We start from the raw sequence: 20039 nt of genomic DNA on the forward strand, positions 1-20039 counted from the left end.
CCAACGCACTTTACAGCCAATGAAGTACTTTTGAAGTGTAGTCATTGTTGTAATGTAGGCAACAAATAACAAGTGGACTGCAGGCCCACCCACCCACCTTCTCAAGGGGCGACTCAGGATGGGCAATAAATGCTGGCCTTGCCAGCGACGCCCAGTGAATTTTTGTAAAAGCCTAGGTCCGGCCTGGTCTACCCCATACACCCTTGCCTCGTGCCTCTCCCGCTCGGAGAGGGTACCGCCGATGTTACCGTCTCCGGATAGTTTCGCTACCTTTGGACGGTCGGCCGAGGTTTGAGTGCTGCCGGCTCCGCCTCGCGTTGCCCTTGCCCAGCGATCAGTTCCCCTGGCCATCCCTGCAGCAGACCACAAACCAAGGCACTTAACTTATTTCAACAACTACTCTCGGTTATACAGCGCCTGTAACACAGTAAAACGTTCCCAGACGCTTCACATTGGTGTTAGCAGACAAAAATTTGACGTAAGCTATTAGGACAGGTTTAGGGAGGGAATTCCAGAGTTTAGGGCCGAGGCAGCTGAAGGCACGGCCGCCAATGGTGGAGCGATGGAAATCGGGGATGCGCAAGAGGCCAGACTTGGAGGAGCGTAGAGATCTCGGCGGGTTCTAGGGCTGGAGGAGGCTACAGAGACAGGGAGGGAGGGGCGAGGCTGTGGCGGGATTTGAAAACAAGGATGAGAATTTTAAAATTGAGTCGTTGCTGGACCGGAAGCCAATGTAGGTCAGCGAGCATAGGGGGTGATGGATGAACGGTCAGTGAGCGTCTCTTATTTGGTACTCGTGGTTTGGAATGCCTTCCCTGTTCTGATGTTTTAAGTCTCACTCATTTAAATATTTATTTTAATTTTCGCTTTAAGAGGAAGTAAATTATTGGATTTTTTTTTGAAGTAACGTTGATTAACGTCATTGCAGATCTTGCCTTGTGTACATAGCGTTCCGTAGCTAGTTTCTGTGCTAATTTATTGCTTTAAATACATCTGCTCGGTTTTATACTTTACAAATAAAGCATTTTCTCACAAATGTGTCACTAATTTGTTCCGTTCCTTGCCCAAAAAAAGGGGCCCAGATTAATTTCTACCCCCACCTCTCAGTCACCCCCCTCTCCAGGTTGAACGGCTCAAGTTTCGCCATTTTTGTTTTTGCCCCCTGACTCCTGTCAGTCGGGGCTCAGTGAGCAGGACCCTCGCCGCTGTGTCAGAATGGTCGTGGGTTCAAAGTCCCACTCCAGAGACTTGAGCACAGAATCTAGGCCGAAGCTCCAGTGCGGTACTGAGGAAGCGCTGCACTGTCGGAGGTGCCGTCTTTCGGATGAGACGGTAAAACCGCGGCTCCCTCTGCTCTCTCGGGTGGTCGTAAAAGATCCCACGCCGCTATTTGGAAGAAGAGCAGGGGAGAGTTCTCCCCGGTGTAACAACAGAAAACGCTGGAAAAACTCAGCAGGGCCAGGGCAGCATCCGTGGAGAGAGAAACAGAATCAACGTTTCAGGTCAAAGACCTTTTGTCATCGACCTGAAACGTTTGCTTCTCTCTCTGTCCTGACCTGCTAAGTTTTTCCAGCGTTTTCTGTTGTTATTTCGGATTTCCAGCATCCGCAGTATTTTGCTATCGTATGAGTTCTTCCCGGTGTCCTGGCCAATATTTTGTCTCTCAACCAGCAATGCTTAACAAAAAATCAAGATTATCTGGCATTTATCACATTGTTGTTTGTGGGAGCTTGCTGTGCACAAATTGGCTGATGCATTTCCTACATTTCAACAGTGACTACACTTCAAAAAGTACTTAATTGTCTGTAAAGCGCTTTGGGACGTCCTGAGGTCGTGAAAGGCGCTATAGAAATGCAAGTCTTTCTATCTGAGTTGAACATGTTCTACTTGATCTTCATGTCAAAACTGGGATTTCCAGCAGATGTCACTATATCTCCTGTTCTGTGGTCAGTGCACAGGCTTAAACACAGGAATCATAACACAAGCGAAGCGAGAGCTTTTACCCAACATATGGTTTGAAAACTATAATCTTAGGCCTCAAATTTCCCACCAGCCTCAATTTGAACACTTACCCCCATCGCCATGCACGAGGACTGGAGCATTGTTCAAATTGAGACTGGGGAGAAATTTGAGGCCTACATTGAAACTCATTTATAAAATGCAGTCGAGATTTAGCTTAAACCTCACAGATGAATGTTATCACATTAATGAATGCAGATATTTTCTATGAGGTAAGTTGACAAAAATACCTTGGTTTTACTGCAATTCCATCGTGAATTTCTCCTTGTTCTACCAGAATTAGGGACTGAAACCAACACACTAACCTACTCTACAGCACCACGCAGTGGTGAAGCTACCAAGGTCCAGAAATAGCTTACAAAAATCCGCTGAAATACTGACTGCAGAAAAAGCTAGTCCTTTTTCCAAAGAGCACAGGACATTTAAAGGCAGGTCACGCTTAATTTTGAACCCCCCCCCCACCAAAAAAAATGGCTGTGTTTCCTCTCCCCAGCAACCTGGGACATGGGGGTGAAAAGCCTTCAGATTGCCTATTAACTGAGTCCATTTTAATTTAAGAATCCTCACAGCTCTATTAGGTTAAGTCCACCTGGATTCTAATTTGCTAAACTGGGATATTTCCAGTTTGAAAGGTGGTGGTGGTAGGCGGGGGACGGGGACAAGGGGTGAAAGCACTTTATTGGGACACTTTAGGTGGGGGGGGGCAGGGGGGTTGGTTGTGTGTACTCTTCTGGTTGGGTGATTAAACGAATCGACTGTAACTTAATAAAAAATTAACTAAAACTTAACAAGCACTCCAGTCCCCACGGTGCCCACCGTCGCGGAAGGCCTCGGGTGCGCCGGCAGACACCACGTGCTCCATCTCCAGGGCCACCTGGCCGCGAACGCGGCCACGGAAGAGAGGCGGGCAGTCGGGCCGAACGATCCCCTGGAGCTTTGTGTGTAAAGGGAAGGGGAGGAGAGCGGTACTGAGCAATGTTCCCGCTAAGCTGTGCAGTATTGGCAAAGGCCCAGCGCAGGCCGCTAACCGGCTTTTCCGTTGTAAATACCGCGGATGCGTGGAAATTTAAAGGGACCGGCTAAAGAAACGGGCAGCGCGGAACAAAGCGCGGCTTACGGGCAACGTTGGTACTGGGCGGTAGTAAAACATCCCCAAGGCGCTTCACAGGAAAGTAATCAATCAAAATTTGACACTGAGCCACAATGATATTAGGGCAGGTGACCAAAAGCTTGGTCAAAGAGGTAGGTTTTAAGGAGCGTCTTAAAGGAGGGCGGAGAGGTTTAGGGAGGGAATTTCAGAGGTTGAGGCCCAGGCAGTTGAAGGCACGGCCACCAATGGTGGAGTGATTATAATCAGGGATGTGCAAGAGGCCAGAATTGGAGGAGCACAGAGATCTCAGAGGGTTGTCAGGCTGGAGGAGATTACAGAGATAGGGAGGGGGGCGATTTGAAAACACGGATGAAAATTTTTAAATCGAGACTGGGAGCCAATGCAGGTCAGCGAGCAAAAGGGTGGGATAACTAATAACGCTGAATTGTATGACATTCGTAAATCCTACAGCACCTGAGCGAGGGAGGGGTGTAACAACCCAAAGCGTCTCACAAGCTCAGATTCCACCGCCTTCCTCGTGTGGAAGCTGTTTTCGGGATGTTTTGAGATCATTAGCGTTCCAGTCAGCAGACAGATGCAGAAGAGCTGCCTTGCCTAAACACGCAAAATTGGCAATTAAAAATCCAGGTGAAATCCAGAGACTAGACTAACCGGCAGACACGTTGCTGAGAGCTGAACTTTCAGCTGCCCTAAAGCCTCATCAACTGGGACAAGCGAGTTTGTCAGAAATTTGAGAGTCTTAAATGCGGGTGAAGACTTCTATTATCTGCCACAGGTACTTCATTGGATTTTTACTACAGCCAGAGATTAAAGCCGCTAATTAAGATCCACTTGTGTCTCAATTTGTTACGGTTACATCAGGTTAATGAATGGGCAGCACCTGTGAACCAGACTCTGGGCAGTGTTCCTCCGCAGTGTGTGCACCCGGTTTAATAGCCCACTGCGGGATGATGCTTACTGAGTCAGAGGGTTGTAGTTCCAGGACTTTAGCACATAATCTAGGCTGACACATCCGTCTCTCAGGCCCTCTCCGAGATCATCTCATCAATGAGACCCACCTCCTGCTCCCTTGACCCCATTCCCAATAAACAGCTGACTGCCCAACTTCCCTTCCTGGCCCGCATGTTAGTTGACATGGTAAACGGTTCCCTCTCCTCGGGTACTGGCTCCCCTTTCTTTCAAAACCGCCATCATCAGATTCACTCCTCAAAAAAAAAAGCCCACCCATCCTTGGCCACTTTTCCTTGCAAGTTACCTCCCACCCCATCTCCAACCTCCCCTTTCTCTCCCAGGTCCTTATGTTTTCGCCTCCCAAATCTGTGCCCGCCTTTCCTGCAAATCCCTGTTTGAATCTCTCCGGTCAGGCTTCTGCCCCATCACAGCACTGAAACAGCTCTAACAAAAGTCAAAAATGACATCCTCTGTAACTGTGACTGTGGTACATTGGCCATCTCCTGGATGAGGATGAGGAGGGCCATTCAGCCCCTCCAGCCTGCTGCGACATTCAGTCAGATCATGGCTGATCTGCACCTCGACACCATCGACCCGCCTTTGATCCATATCCCTTGAATCCCTTGCCCAACAAAAATCTATCGACCTCAGTCTTGAAAGTTTCAACAGTTCTTGGCTCCATGTTACAGAAATGATATAGAGGCACTGGAGAAGGTGCATAAAGGATTTACAAGGATGATACCAGAACCGAGAGGCTATAACTATCAGGAAAGACTGAACAGGCTGGGCCTCCTTTCTCTAGAAAAGGGAAGGCTGAGGGGTGACCTGATAGAGGTCTTTAAAATGATGAAGGGGTTTCGATAGGGTAGACCCGGAGAAGATGTGTGGGGAAGTCCAGAACTAGGGGTCTTAAATGCAAGATAGTCACTAATAAATCCAATAAGGAATTCAGGAGAAACTTCTTTACCCAGAGAGTGGTTAGAATGTGGAACTCGCTACCACAAGGAGTGGTTGAGGCAAATACAGGAAACTTTGGTTTATCCGGAGGTTAACTGTCCGGAATGCTCGAGCCACCGGCAAAAATCAGGAGCTGTTTTGTTAGGTTTTTTTTCTTTTCGTTGCTTTTTTTTCCACCAGTCAGGCTCTGCAAGGTCTCGCTGAAGCTGTTGCTAAGCTACAGAGACGCTTGCAAGGTACGGCCGACTGTTTAGAAGCTGTTTGTTGCCAGATACAGAGCTCAAAATCTCCGTATGTTTCAACATTAGCGCTGGTTTGTCCGGCAGTTTTGATGGGACGGCAACAGCTCGGTCCCGTCGGTGCCGGATAGCACACAGTTTCCTGTAGCTAGCTAAGGAGAAGCTAGCTAAGTAAGTGAGGGGGAAAGGAATAGAAGGATATGCTGATAGGGTGAGATGAAGTAGGGTGGGAGGAGGCTTGTGTGGAGCACAGACACCGGCATCGACAGGTTGGCCCTAATGGTCTGTTTCTGTGCTGTACATTCTATGTAATTGACCCAGCACCCACAGCCTATTTGGGGGAAATAGTTCCAGATTTCCACTACCTTTTGTGTGAAGAAAATGCTTTCTGATTTCACTCCCTAAATGGCCGAGCTCTAATTTTAAGATTATGCCCCCTTTGTACTGGATTCCCCCACTGTGGTAGCGCACTGCTTGATGCCTTGGTATAAAATTCCTTTGTCTTTTTATTCTAACGTGTTTATTTTAAATGGGTGACTGGCTGTGTTAAGTTCCTCCGTGTGCTGCCTTAACGGGCAGCATTGAGTTAACTGGAGGGAATTGAACCCCGCTGACTATCTTGGGGTCCAGACTGTTGTAATGGCTCTCTGAGCAGGAAGATCTGTGGCTGTACCTGGCGATGGTTCCAGCAGAGGGCAGCGGTGCGACACGTACATGGCAAAGGGCCTCAATGCAGCGACAGGACGTCACAGTGAGGGTGAAGGGTGAACCAGAGTAAAAGGGCAGGGCCAAAAAAAACACGCAAACAGCTGATCGTCTGTCTGCAAGACCTGGGGGGGGGGGGGGAACAGTTCATCCAGCAGCAAAAGCTGAAGTCCGAACATCTCTGCAGGCTTATGCAAGGTTATGGAAATGACATAAGTACTGCAATGGCCAGCCTGCACGAGGACCAAGTACAGGGAGCTCTGTGACCGGGTAAGATAAGCTACCCACTGCTAACGACAGAGCACACTAGCACTGCTGTTCACATAAATCAATGCAGACACGACAGGCTGGGCCTGTGTTGCTCTTTAAATGGATTTATTGTTAAAGTTACGGCTTGCCGCAGTGTTCCTGTGCCAACAAGAGCGGGTTTGTTTTCTGTCTGCTGTGTTAAGTACGTCGAATCCTGAGCCCGCAGTTCCAGGTCCGGTCCCGGATCTGGTTCTCGGTCTGGGGTGACTCAGTCAAAAGAACAAACTTGCATTTTTACACCACCTCAGGACGTCCCAAAGCGCTTTATACAGCCAATGAAATACTGCCTGCAGTGCAGTCACTGTTGTAATGTAGGAAAGGCAGCAGCCAATTCGTGCACCGCAAGCTCCCACAAAACAGCAATGTAATAATGACCAGATAATCTGTTTTTGTTATGTTGGTTGAGGGATAAATATTGGCCCCAGGACACCGGGGAGAACTCACCCTGCTCCCCTTCGTATAGAGGCCGTGGGATCTTTTACGCCCATCTGGGAGGGCAGACGGGGCCTCGGTTTTAACGTCTCCTCTGAAAGACGGCACCTCCGACAGCGCAGCACTCCCTCAGCACTGCACTGGGAGTGTCGGCCTGGATTTTCGTGCTCAAGTCTCTGGAGTGGGGACTCGAACCCACGACCTTCTGACCCCGAGGTGAGAGTGCTGCCCACTGAGCCACGGCTGACACTTGAGCCGGGCGCAACTGGGCGCCGGAGCCTCTGGGCTAGGCAGGGGGAAATCGTCCTGGGACCCGCTCCTGATCTTTAGGCAGAGATTCCTGCCGGGAATGATGTGGATGGGAGTGAGCTTGTCAGTGCTGCCCTCCCACCGTCGGCGTGTGGTAAATGTTGCTATAGCGGCTTTAACATAGTAAAACGTCGCAAGGCGCTTCACAGGAGCGATTATCAAACAAAATTTGACACCGAGCCACATAAGGAGATATTAGGACAGATGACCAGCTTGGTCAAAGAGGTAGGTTTTAAGAAGCGTCTTGAAGGAGGAGAAGTTTAGGGAGGGAATTCCAGAGCTTGGGGCCTCAGTAGCTGAAGGCACGGCTGCCAGTGGTGGAGCGATTATAATCAGGGATGCGCAAGAGGCCAGAATTGGAGGAGCGCAGAGATCTCAGAGGGTTGAGGGGCTGGAGGAGGTTACAGGGATAAGGCGAACAGGTGACTTGTGACCTCTGGTTCCCAAAGCTCTCCCCCACTGGGGGGGTTTTCCTCGCCTCGTGCCTGGGTCTGTTGTAGACTCATTGTTAGAGATTGATTGCTGTGATTATCGTTGTATCATGGGACTACCAGGGTGGTAGAAGGTGAACCAGACGGACCTCGGTCCTGTCACCCTGGCCGTGCTCGGTGTCTGGACGCAAGTGGACAGTCGGTGGAAGTCCCAGGCGATGGTCCATTCCCGGCAGGAGCAGAGGCTTTGAGTAGAGAAAATCCGAACTCATGGCGTTTTCCGTTTTCTTCCCTTGCAGAGTCCGTGTGGACGACACTCCTCTTTGACCGAGGTAAGCCGAGCAGACCCTCCAAGGTTAGACAGCGCAAGTAGAAATGAACCAAAGCTTCCTCTCCCTGAAGTGGATGGAAGCGTTTGGTCAGATTCTTGTTCTGGTCTCCTCCACCCCAGCCATCTGGGCCAGGGGAAACCCGTGACTTGCCGCTTGACACCCACTGCAATCTCTCCGCTGCTTTCTTTGCTCACAGAAGCTACCAGAGTCAAATCTGTGAGACAGTGGGACTGGCACCCGCCTCCTCCACTCTTACACCCTGTCAGTATAGAAACAGGAGGAGGCCATTCAGCCCCTCCAGCCTGCTCTGCCATGCAGTTAGATCGTGGTTGATCTGCACCTCAACTCTATTTACCCGCCTTAGCTTTATATCGCTGGATCCTTAGCTTTATATCGCTGGATAACCTTACCCCACACAAACTATATATCCCAATAGTATGCCCCATACCTTGTGAAAACCCTCCTACATATCAAAATAAATGAGCGAGGTGAAACTTTCCATTTCAAAATGCATTGTGAACTCCTGAGCTTCCAATTCAGACTGCAGTATAGCTGGGGTCCGTCTGATGGTTCTCAGGCTGCAGTATAGCTCGGGTCTGTCTGATGGTTATCAGGCTGCAGTATAGCTCGGGTTCGTCTGATGGTTATCAGGCTGCAGTATAGCTAGGGTCTGTCTGGTGGTGATCAGGCTGCAGTATAGCTAGGGTCTGTCTGATGGTGATCAGGCTGCAGTATAGCTGGGGTCTGTGGTGGTGATCAGGCTGCAGTATAGATAGGGTCTGTCTGGTGGTGATCAGCCTACAGTATAGCTAGGGTCTGTCTGGTGGTGATCAGGCTACAGTATAGCTAGGGTCTGTCTGGTGGTGATCAGGCTACAGTATAGCTAGGGTCTGTCTGATGGTGATCAGGCTGCAGTATAGCTGGGGTCTCTGGTGCTCAGACTGCAGTATAGCTGGGGTCTGGTGGTGATCAGGCTGCAGTATAGCTAGGGTCTGTGTGATGGTGATCAGGCTGCAGTATAGCTGGGATCTCTGGTGCTCAGACTGCAGTATAGCTGGGGTCTGTCTGGTGGTGATCAGGCTGCAGTATAGCTAGGGTCTGTGTGATGGTGATCAGGCTGCAGTATAGCTGGGACTGGGTGATCGGGCTGCAGTATAGCTGGGGTCTACTGACTGCATACCTATGGAAGTCTATGATCTGAAGCCCAGTATTGGAGACTCCCGTCCTATCCTGACACACTGTGCTTTGTGTATAATGTTTGTGCTGTGTCCTCCCATCTCCCAGTTCATTGCACTTCAACGACGTTGTTTCAGTTCCCGTTTGCGAGTGAGTGTCGCTGTCCCGTGCCCACCTTCAGTGTGACTCCACTTCCCATCCAGGCAGCCAAGTCTGTGAACAGCTTTACACGAAGCTTTCATTCTGTCAAACATGTGACTCTCTGTTTCTGTTCTTCTTTGACTCAACTATTGTTTGTTTAATGGGACAGCATCATGTTTTGAAAAAAAAAAAGTAGGAGACTTACTGCAGTTATACAGGGCCTTGGTGAGAGCACACCTGGAGTACTGTGTGCAGTTTTGGTCTCCTTACCTAAGAAAGGATATACTTGCCATAGAGGGAGTGCAGCGAAGGTTCACCAGACTGATTCCTGGGATGGCAGGACTGTCGTATGAGGAGAGATTGGGTCGACTAGGCCTGTATTCACTAGAGTTTAGAAGAATGAGAGGGGATCTCATTGAAACGTATAAAATTCTGACCGGGCTAGACAGACTGGATGCAGGGAGGATGTTTCCCCTGGCTGGGGGGTCTAGAACGAGGGGTCACAGTCTCAGGATACGGGGTGGGACATTTAGGACTGAGATGAGGAGAAATGTCTTCACTCAGAGGGTGGTGAACCTGTGGAATTCTCTACCACAGAAGGCTGTGGAGGCCAAGTCACTAAATATATTTAAGAAGGAGATAAACAGATTTCTAGACACAAAAGGCATCAAGGGGTATGGGGAGAGAGCGGGAATATGGTATTGATAGAGGATCAGCTATGATCATATTGAATGGCGGAGCAGGCTCGAAGGGCCGAATGGCCGACTCCTGCTCCTATTTTTCTATGTTTCTATGAAAGGAGTTGAGGGAACTGGATAATTAAGGAGCGGGGGGGGGGGGGGTGGGGGGGGGGGGAGACACCAGATGTGAGCCTTTAAAAACCTGCAGATTGTAGGAAGACCGAGGGAGGTGAGGAGTTCCACAGGGTTGAGGGAGAATTTTTTATTTTATTTTTTTATTCATTGATGGGATGTGGGCGTCGCTGGCTAGGCCTGCATTTAGTGCCCATCCCTAATTGCCCTTGAGAAGATGGTGGTGAGCCGCCTTCTTGAACCGCTGCAGTCCATATGGTGTAGGTACACCCACAATGCTGTTAGGAAGGGAGTTCCAGGATTTTGGCCCAGCGACAGTGAAGGAACGGCGATACAGGTCCAAGTCAGGATGGTGTGTGGCTTGGAGGGGAACTTGTAGGTGGTGATGTTCCCATGCGTCTGCTGCCCTTGTCCTTCTAAGTGGTAGAGGTCGCGGGTTTGGGAGGTGCTGTTGAAGGAGCTTTGGCGAGTTGCTGCAGTGCATCTTGTAGATGGTACACACTGCAGCCACAGTGCGCCGGTGGTGGAGGGAGTGAATGTTGAAGGTGGTAGATGGAGTGCCAATCAAGCGGGCTGCTTTGTCCTGGATGGTGTCGAGCTTCTTGAGTGTTGGAGCTGCACTCATCCAGGCAAGTGGAGAGTATTCCATCACACTCCTGACTTGTGCCTTGTAGATGGTGGAAAGGCTTTGGGGAGTCAGGAGGTGAGACTCGCCGCAGAATTCCCAGCCTCTGGCCTGCTCTTGTAGCCACAGTATAACCGGAGTAGGAGATGGAGAGACGAGGCTTGATTCCGAAGCAGTGAGGATGTGGGGAGGAGGAAGGGTGGGGTATATGGAGCTTAAGAGAAAGGGGTGGATTAACGCACGGGTCTGTGGTCTCGATCCCAGGGGACCCAGTCAAATATAAGGACTTCGCCAAGAGCTCTGTGTAAGTTAAGCAGTTTCATTTAAGCCTCGTATATTGTGACATGATTCTCATTATTAATGTAAACAGTCGACAGGACTATTTCATCATGCCTGTCTTTCGGATGAGACGTTAACCCGAGGCCCTGTCTGCTCTCGCAGGTGGACGTAAAAGATCCCACGGCACTATTTCGAAGAAGAGCAGGGGAGTTTTCCCCCGGTGTCCTGGGGCAAATATTTATCCCTCAATCAACATCACTAAAACAGATTATCTGGTCATTATCACATTGCTGTTTGTGGGAGCTTGCTGTGCAGAGATTGACTGCTACGTTTCCTACATTACAACAGTGACTACATTTCAAAAATATACTTCATTGGCTGTAAAGCACTTTGGGACTGTGAAGTTGTGAAAGGCGCGATATAAATGCAAGTCTTTCTTGTTCCCAAGGCTGAGCTGTCCTATTTCTGCCCTTATTTGCACAGTGATTAAACTGTCTGACCTCCCTCACGGTGCAGTGTGCGTGTGTGTGTGGACATTGGCTGGGGACAGGGTCGTGCTGACATAGAAACATAGAAGATAGGAGCAGGAGTAGGCCATTCGGCCCCTCGAGCCTGTTCCGCCATTCAATGCGATCATGGCTGATCATCCAAACTCAGTACCCGGTCCCTGCCTTCTCCCCATATCCCTTGATCCCTTTAGCCTTAAGAAATATATCTAACTCCTTCTTGAATATATTTAATGAATTGGCCTCAACTGCCTTCTGTGGTAGAGAATTCCACAGGTTCACCACTCTCTGGGTGAAGAAATTCCTCCTCATCTCAGTCCTAAATGGCTTACCCCTTATCCTTAGACTGTGATCCCTGGTTCTGGACTCCCCCGCCATCGGGAACATCCTTCCTGCATCTAGTCTGTCTAGTCCTGTTAGAATGGGTTATGGTCTACGGTTGACACTCCCATGCGGCGAATGGACACACGGGCGCAGTATTGGAGCCCAGCTCGCGCTCATGGACCTGCCCTTCAGCCAGGAGTCAGTGCGTTGGGGTGGGGGTGGTGTGGGGGTTAAGAAATTGGAAAGACAACAAAGTAAGTTACACTGTTTATTTTTATTTCAGCTCCATTGCAATGTCTCGCGGGAAGGAATTCCTGCTGGATCCCTCAGTGGGTGAAGAGCGGGCAGAATCTCGGCAAGCGACTGAAGGCAGCGCGAGGATTAACCAGCGCAGTGCCCGTCCCCGCTGGCACCCGTGGGTGCTGATACCCGCCGTGATACTTCTCCTGGGTCTAACCGGCTCCTGGCGTGGGGGGCGGACGGTCTGGCAGCCGGCCAGTGGGCGGTCAGAGCGTGCGGAGACGGGGGGGCGCGAGGTGCCACGGAACGGCCAGGGAGATGGGCGGACAGGTGCGGACAGCTGTCTCTCGATCCCGGAGTGGCACCGGTTTGACTGTTACCCAGAGAGGGGCCGAGTGGTCACCCGGGAGCTGTGTGAGCAGCGCGCCTGTTGTTTCGTCCAGGTGCCCCCCGATCTGGCTGGCGTGCCCTGGTGCTTCTACCCGCCAAACTTTCCGAGCTACATCCTGGGAAACCGGACGCCCACAGAGCTGGGCGAGGTGGGAGAGCTGACACGAAGGAATAAAACCTACTACCCGCGGGATATCTGGAAGCTCCAACTGAACGTAATGTTTGAGGCCAACCACAGACTTCACATCAAGGTGAGCAATTTCCATCCCAGCGGAAAAGGTTCCTTTTGTCTCAGTTTAAACATTAATTCTCAGGATCTGGCAAGGCCGGCATTTATTGTCCAACCCTAGTCGCCCCTTGACTAGGTGGTGGTGGTGGGCCTTTTCCCTGAACTGCTGTAGCCCGCTTGTTAATCTTTGTCGCGGTTTTTGATTCTGATACTTACCACATATCCGCAGCGTAACTAAGACCGCCTACTTCCACCTCCGTAACAGCGCCCGTCTCCGCCCCTGCCTCAGCTCATCCGCTGCTGAAACCCTCATCCATGCCTTTGTTACCTCTAGACTTGACTATTCCAACACACTCCTGGCTGGCCTCCCACATTCTACCCTACGTAAACTTGAGGTGATCCAAAACTCGGCTGCCCGTGTCCTAACTCGCACCAAGTCCCGTTCGCCCATCACCCCTGTGCTCGCTGACCTACATTGGCTCCCGGTTAAGCAACGCCTCGATTTCAAAATTCTCATCCTTGTTTTCAAATCCCTCCACGGCCTCGCCCCTCCCTATCTCTGTAATCTCCCCCAGCCCCACAACCCCGCTGAGATCTCTGCACTCCTCTGATTCTGCCCTCTTGAGCATCCCTGATTATAATCGCTCAAACATTGGTGGTCGTGCCTTCTGTTGCCTGGGCCCCAAGCTCTGGAATTCCCTCCCTAAACCTCTCTACGTTGTTACCTCTCTTTCCTCCTTTAAGACGCTCCTTAAAACCTACCTCTTTGACCAAGCTTTTGGTCACCTGCCCTAATTTATCCTTATGTGGCTCGGTGTTAAATTTGTTGTCTTAAAATACTCCTGTGCAGCGCCTTGGGACGCTTTACTACGTTAAAGGCGCTACATAAATACACGTTGTGTGGCTGGTTCGGCTGTTTCAGGAAGGCAGCAAAGGATCAACCAGGTTGGTCTGGGGACTGGAGTCACATACAGGCCCAGACCCTTCCCTAAGGGGGCGTTAGTGAACCAGCTGGGTTTTTAACGACAAGGAGTGTATGGGGTAAAGCTGCCGAGGCTTTTTTAAACGTCACTCTGGGGATTTGGGCGTAACTGGCAAGGCCGGCATTTAGTGCCCGTGCCCAGTTGTCCTGGAGAAGGCGGGGGTTGGGCCTTCTTCTCGAACCGCTGCAGTCCACTTGTTAGTCATTTCCTACATTACAACAGCGACTACACTTCAAAAGGTACGTCATTGGCTGTAAAGCGCTTTGGGACGTCCTGAGGTGGTGAGAGGCGCTAGAGAAATGCAAGTTCTTTGTAGCGGTTTGATACGATTGAGTGGCTGGTTAGGCCATTTCAGAGGGCAGTTGGTGTGGGTCTGGAGTCAGATAGAGGCCAGACCGGGTAAGGACGGCAGGTTTCCTAACCCGTAAAGGACACTAGTGAACCAGTTGGGATTTTGAAGACAACCTGACTTGGTCACGTTTCCTTAAAAGCAGGCTTCTGTTCATTGCAGATTTTTCAAAACTGAATTCAAATTCTCAAAGTACTGTGGCGGGATTGGAACTCGCGTTCTCTGGATTATTAATCCAGTAAAAAAAAAAGAAAGACTTGCATTTCTGTAGCGCCTTTCACAGGCCTCTGGACGTCCCAAAGCACTTTACAGCCAATGAAGTACTTTTTTGGAGTGTAGTCACTGTCGTAATGTAGGAAACGCGGCAGCCAATTTGCGCACAGCAAGATCCCACAATCAGCGATGAGGTAATGACCAGACCAACCGTTCTTTAAATTTAAATTTACACGTTGCCTCTGACAGATGAGATTATTGGGGTGGGTTTTGTGAAATATCCCCCCCCCCACCATTATCTCCGATTCTGACCCGCAGAACACATGGAGCCGTGTGTAGTTTGCCCGGCGGTAATAGTGCGATAGCTGGCTAATAAAACACATGGACTCAAACAGAGAACGAATAGTGACTTCATCGCATGGCGTAGGAATTGGGCGAATGTTCCCAGCCAGCCTCCCCTGCAGAGCTTTGGCCCACGGCCTGTTACATCGCCGCCGGTCTCTCGAAACCAGGGTGGCGCAGCCAGGCGATTTATAGCGATTCTCTCTTTCTGTGACGCGATTTAGATAAACGACTCCTCGAACCGGCGATATGAGGTTCCCATCGAGGTTCCCGAGGCAACGGAGAGAGCCGAGAGTCCGCTGTACACCGTGGAATATTCTGAGGAGCCGTTCGGAATGGTCGTGAAGAGGAAATCCACGGGGACAGTGCTGTATGTTTTTTCACAGATTTCTATCCCTCGGTGTGTTCACCGGACCTTTCTAAATGGGCTAGGTTGGGGGGGGGGGGTAGAGAAATTCTTTCTTTGTTTTTGGATCTAGCTGCATGCCTTTTCTTCTTAGGCAGTCCCTCGGAACCGAGGAAGACTTGCTTCCACATTAAAAATGAGTTCTCAGGTGACCGATGAGTCCAATGCAGGACCTACAGTCTCTGTCACAGGTGGGGCAGACGGTGGTTGAAGGGGCGGGTGGGGGGTGGGGTGCTTGGGTTGACGTGCGCTTGGATTGCGCTTGCTCGCGGCGAGGCCGGGTTTTTGGATCTAGCTGCGTGTGTGAGGTGAATGTCCAGCAGCCCCAACCTCTAACATTGTCAGAGAACCCTTGGTGGGGGCAGTCACACAGGTGGTGTTTGAGGTTAGCTGGGGGGGACCATAGGGGAGATTAAAGAATTGAAATCCTTTTTGAATTTGAAGTGGCTTCTGGAACATTCTGGAACTTCATAGAATCATAGGGCACAGAATAAGGCCATTCGGCCCATCGTGCCTGTGCCGGCTCTTTGAAAGAGCGATCCAATTAGTCCCACTCCCCTGCTCATTCCCCATAGCCCAGCAAATTTTTCCTTTTCAAGTATTTATTTTGAAAGTTATGATTGAATCTGATTCCACCTCCCTTTCAGACAGCGCATTACAGATCATAACAACTCGCTGCGTAAAAATGTTCTCCTCATCTGCCTCCTGGTTCTTTTGACAATTATCAGGAGACCTGGAGCACTGTGTGCAGTTTTGGTCTCCTTACCTAAGAAAGGATATACTTGCCATAGAGGGAGTGCAGCGAAGGTTCACCAGACTGATTCCTGGGACGGCAGGACTGTCGTGTGAGGAGAGATTGGGTCGACTAGGCCTGTATTCACTAGAGTTTAGAAGAATGAGAGGGGATCTCATTGAAACGTATAAAATTCTGACAGGGCTAGACAGACTAGATGCAGGGAGGATGTTTCCCCTGGCTGGGGGGGGGGTCTAGAACGAGGGGGTCACAGTCTCAGGATACGGGGTAGGACATTTAGGACTGAGATGAGGAGAAATGTCTTCACTCAGAGGGTGGTGAACCTGTGGAATTCTCTACCACAGAAGGCTGTGGAGGCCAAGTCACTGAATATATTTATGAAGGAGATAGATAGATTTCTAGACACAAAAGGCATCAAGGGGTATAGGGAGAGAGCGGGAATATGGTATTGAGATAGAGGATCAGCCATGATCATATTGAATGGCGGAGCAGGCTCGAAGGGCCGAATGGCTTACTCCTGCTCCTATTTTTCTATGTTTCTATCTTAAATCTCTGTCCTCTGGTTACTGACCCTCCTGCCAGTGGAAACAGTTTCACCCTATTTACTCTATCAAAACCCTTCATAATTTTGAACGCCTCTATTAAATCTCCCCTTAACCTTCTCTGCTCTAAGGAGAACCCCAGCATCTCTAGACTCTCCACATAACTGAAGTCCCTCATCCCTGGAACCATTCCATTAAATCTCCTCTACACCCTCTCCAAGGCCTTGACATCCTTCCTAAAGTGTGGTGCCCAGAATTGGAGACAATGCTCCAGCTGGGGCCTAACCAGTGATTCATAAAGGTTTAGCATAACTTTTCCTCCATATTCAATTTCTTTCTTTTCTTAGGCCATTCGGCCCCTTGAGTCTGCTCCATCATTCAATCAGACCATGGCTGATCTGTATCTTAACTCCCTTTACCCGCTGCCCCTCTTCTCCCGTCTGCCTCTCCCCCCCGACACGTGACGCACGCTGTCCCAGCACGGGGAGCCGCCGCGCCCCCGTTCCGTTGTGCCGCCCCCAACGATTGGAGACTGTAGTTTCCTACAAACGTTAGCCGTGAAGCCCAGGGCTGCTGAACCTGGCTGATCTCTGTGTGTTTTTAACAGGTTGAACACGACAGTCGCTCCCCTCTTCTTCGCCGACCAGTTCCTGCAGGTGTCGACCTCGCTGCCTTCGGCCTACCTCTACGGCCTTGGGGAACACCGGGCTAGTTTCCTGCAAAGCGTCCAGTGGAACACTCTGACATTCTGGGCTCGTGACACCGTGCCTAGGGTACGGTATGACTTGGAATATTACAGGAACAACTTCACGTTAGCTGAGGGAGGACTGTGTACTGGTTGCCATTGGGAACACGCTCCACCATTTTTTTCCTGACGATGGTTGCCATTGGCAATAAGGGCAGCCATTTCTTTTCCTGGCGGCACTGTCCTGGTTGCCATTGGCAACAAGGGCAGCCATTCCTTTTCCTGGCGACACTGTCCTGGTTGCCATTGGCAACAAGGGCAGCCATTTCTTTTCCTGGCGACACTGTCCTGGTTGCCATTGGTAACACGGGCAGCCATTTCTTTCCCCTCGGCTGCAGCTCAGTCTGTCTATACAGGGTTACCAATCCTCCTGGATTACCTTGGAGTCTCCAGGAATTAAAGATGAATCCCATGGACCCTGCTGCGAGCAACACCCGGGAGAAAAGCCATTGAGTTGATTTTCATTTTTTTCATCATTTTCATATATTGGAGATGGTAGAGAGGGGAGTGGGGGGGGGAAATAGGATGTTTGACTGACAGTTGACAGTCATCCAATGGGATAACGAAGTCTGTTCTGTTTGCTTTCCATTGGCCGTGGGAAGGGGGGTGGGCCGTGAGGATGGACGTGTCGGGTGACCAATGGCCGGGTGTGGGGGGGGGCGGAGTGGTTTGTGGCGGGAGGTCATGTGATGAAATCTCCAGGAATACCTCCAACCAGAGTTGGCAACCCTAGGCGGGGAATGTGTTGGTTTGTCCAGAACATTCCGCCTGACATCGGGGAGGGGCCCGGGGGTGGAGGAAGGTGCGTAGTTAGTGACCTAGGGCTGGATTTTGATACTGGAGGCGTGTAGGAGGCGGGACTACAACTTTCGGGGTTTTAGTCCTGCCTCCATCGAGTTGTGGCCAACCCACTCGATTCTCCCTTGTTGAGCCCACCCAGCGGGCTCAGCAGGCCAATTAAGGGCCACCCGGCAACAGGTGACGTCACAGATTGACATTTCATCTGTCAAGATCTTTTGACAGATGAAATATCAGCGTTTGACAGCTCTTTGAAGCTGTTAAACACTGACAATCTGTGCACTAAGTTAATTCCTTCCTCTCAGGCTGATTTAGAGATCTCTCCAGAACAGAAAGCTGAATGCTGCAACTTTTGACAGCTCGCGGCCATTCTGCTTTCTGTGCCGGTGAGATGAGGGACTCCCGAGACCTGAAGGAAGGAAGGCTGTAAAGGTAAGTAAAACTTCTTTAAACACTTTACACACACCAAACACACTTACCTCTGAACTCATGTACACATCACTCACCTGAACACCGGACATCTCGAACCCTCCAAGCCCTTCAGCCTGACGGCCCGCCTCGCTAACTTGGCGTGGTTTGGAGCCGTCGGGAATCCCACACTTCAGGGATAAAAATAGGGATTAGGCTAAAAACTGCCTGTTAACTACTTGGCACTAATCCCCTTCCCGCCTCGGGGAGGCGGGTCCCAGCGCGGGTCGGGTACCCGCCTCCTTTGAAACTGGCATGGAGGCGGGTTGGGGGCGGGATGGTGTCGGGACCCCCGATTTCGGGAATTTAACCCCCTACACGCCTCCAATCCCGCCTCAACGGCCCGATGAAAATCGAGCCCCTAATCTTTGAAGGGCCGCACACCATCAATCTTGTGCGAGCACAGTTCTCTATTAGCCGTGCCTCTCTAACAAAGGGACACTTTTGTTAAGGTTTTTTGTTTGATGACACTGGGGCAACCCAGTGGATCCTTACGGTTTTATTAAGAAAAGGCAGATGGGCACTATAACCCGGGCCTTTCATTCAGATAGCACTCAGCCAGCTGCTGTTAATTAGTGTTTTATAAACTAAGATTAATTTAGATCAATTGAGATCTAATCACATTGAAGATACCAATTAACCCTCCCAAGTAAGTAACTTTGCTTGTGGAGGTTGAAGAATTAACTGGATTTCTGCAGTGCACTGCACTGTTATTTGATAGTTAATGAGATGTGTTAAATACACTCGAAGCCACAATATAATGCATTTTATTTCCTATTCTTTTCCCCTCTTCCCCATAAGATTTGAACTGGGATTCAGTTCCATAGACACCCGTTTTCTCCCATTCCCCAGCCAAGCACCATTCTTCAGTGCTGAGCCGTGAGTGTCGACTGGCTATTCAACAACGGCAGCTTCACTGCTAGGAACATTGAAACAGGAGGAGGCCATTCAGTTAGATCATGGCTGATCTGTTCCTCAACTCCATCGACCCGCCTTGGTTCTGAAACTCTTGCCTAACAAAAATCTTTCAATCCCAGTTTTGAAATTTTCAATTGACCCCCAGCCTTACAGCTTTTTTGGGCGGGGGAAGAGAGTTCCAGATTCTCACTCCCCTAATCCTGTCCTCATCCAGTGTCCACAAACATTGCACTTTCCAATTGGAGGTCCAGGACAGCAGGAACCCGGGATGATTCCACCCCCTCCACGCCTAGATCCTAAGCTCTGGAATTCCCTCCCTAAACCTCTCCACCTCTCCTCCCTTCAGATGCTCCTTAAAACCTCCCTCTTTAACCAAGCTTTGGTCATCTGCCCTAATATTCCTTTACGCGGCTCGGTGTCAAATTTCGTTTGATAATTGCCTTGGGATGTTTTAGGACATTTTACTACATTAACATAAGATCATAATAATAATAATAATAAAATAATCAACTTTTATTGTCATTGTTAGTGCACAAGTGCAGTACAACGAAATGTAGGCTTGCGGCTCCCGAGAGTGTACATTTAGATTAAGACATTTAACATTCAACATTCATTTGGCTTGTAATACATAAGCATAAACATAATAAAGTGCATTGGCAGATGTGCAGGCTTTAGAGTTTATTTGTAGAGTTCAGTAGGATGACAGCCCTGGGAAAGAAGCTGTTCCTAAATCTGGTCGTTCGGGTGCGAATGCATCTGTAGCGTCTCCCAGATGGCAGGGGACAGGAGCAGGAGTCGACCACACGGCCCCTCGAGCCTGCTCCGCCACACGGCCCCTCGAGCCTGCTCCGCCACACGGCCCCTCGAGCCTGCTCCGCCACACGGCCCCTCGAGCCTGCTCCGCCACACGGCCCCTCGAGCCTGCTCCGCCACACGGCCCCTTGCGCCTGCTCCGCCATCCAATAACATCATGGCTGATCTTCAACCTCAACTCCAATTTCCTG

The 20039-nt window shown here is 50.2% G+C and overlaps 1 protein-coding gene across 4 annotated transcripts in view; it reads left to right on the forward strand.

Moving 5' to 3' along the window:
- Positions 1–20039, forward strand: part of gaa2 (alpha glucosidase 2) — a 65269-nt gene that overhangs the window by 6354 nt on the left and 38876 nt on the right. Inside the window, exons 1-5 of one of the 4 annotated variants that reach the window (XM_086000225.1) lie at positions 6077–6252; positions 7763–7795; positions 11942–12539; positions 14629–14774; positions 16714–16879. In XM_086000225.1, coding sequence (XP_085856351.1) covers positions 11952–12539; positions 14629–14774; positions 16714–16879 — 900 coding nt within the window. In that variant the 5' untranslated portion in view covers positions 6077–6252; positions 7763–7795; positions 11942–11951. Of the gene's footprint in view, positions 1–6076; positions 6253–7762; positions 7796–11941; positions 12540–14628; positions 14775–16713; positions 16880–20039 lie in introns of those variants that run through there. The other 3 variants (XM_086000226.1, XM_086000228.1, XM_086000229.1) reach the window with 3 other exon arrangements.

The sequence above is a fragment of the Somniosus microcephalus genome, chromosome 11 (assembly GCF_052327205.1).
Source record: "Somniosus microcephalus isolate GS21.2 chromosome 11, FLI_Smic_1.0, whole genome shotgun sequence".
NCBI classification, from domain to species: domain Eukaryota; kingdom Metazoa; phylum Chordata; class Chondrichthyes; order Squaliformes; family Somniosidae; genus Somniosus; species Somniosus microcephalus.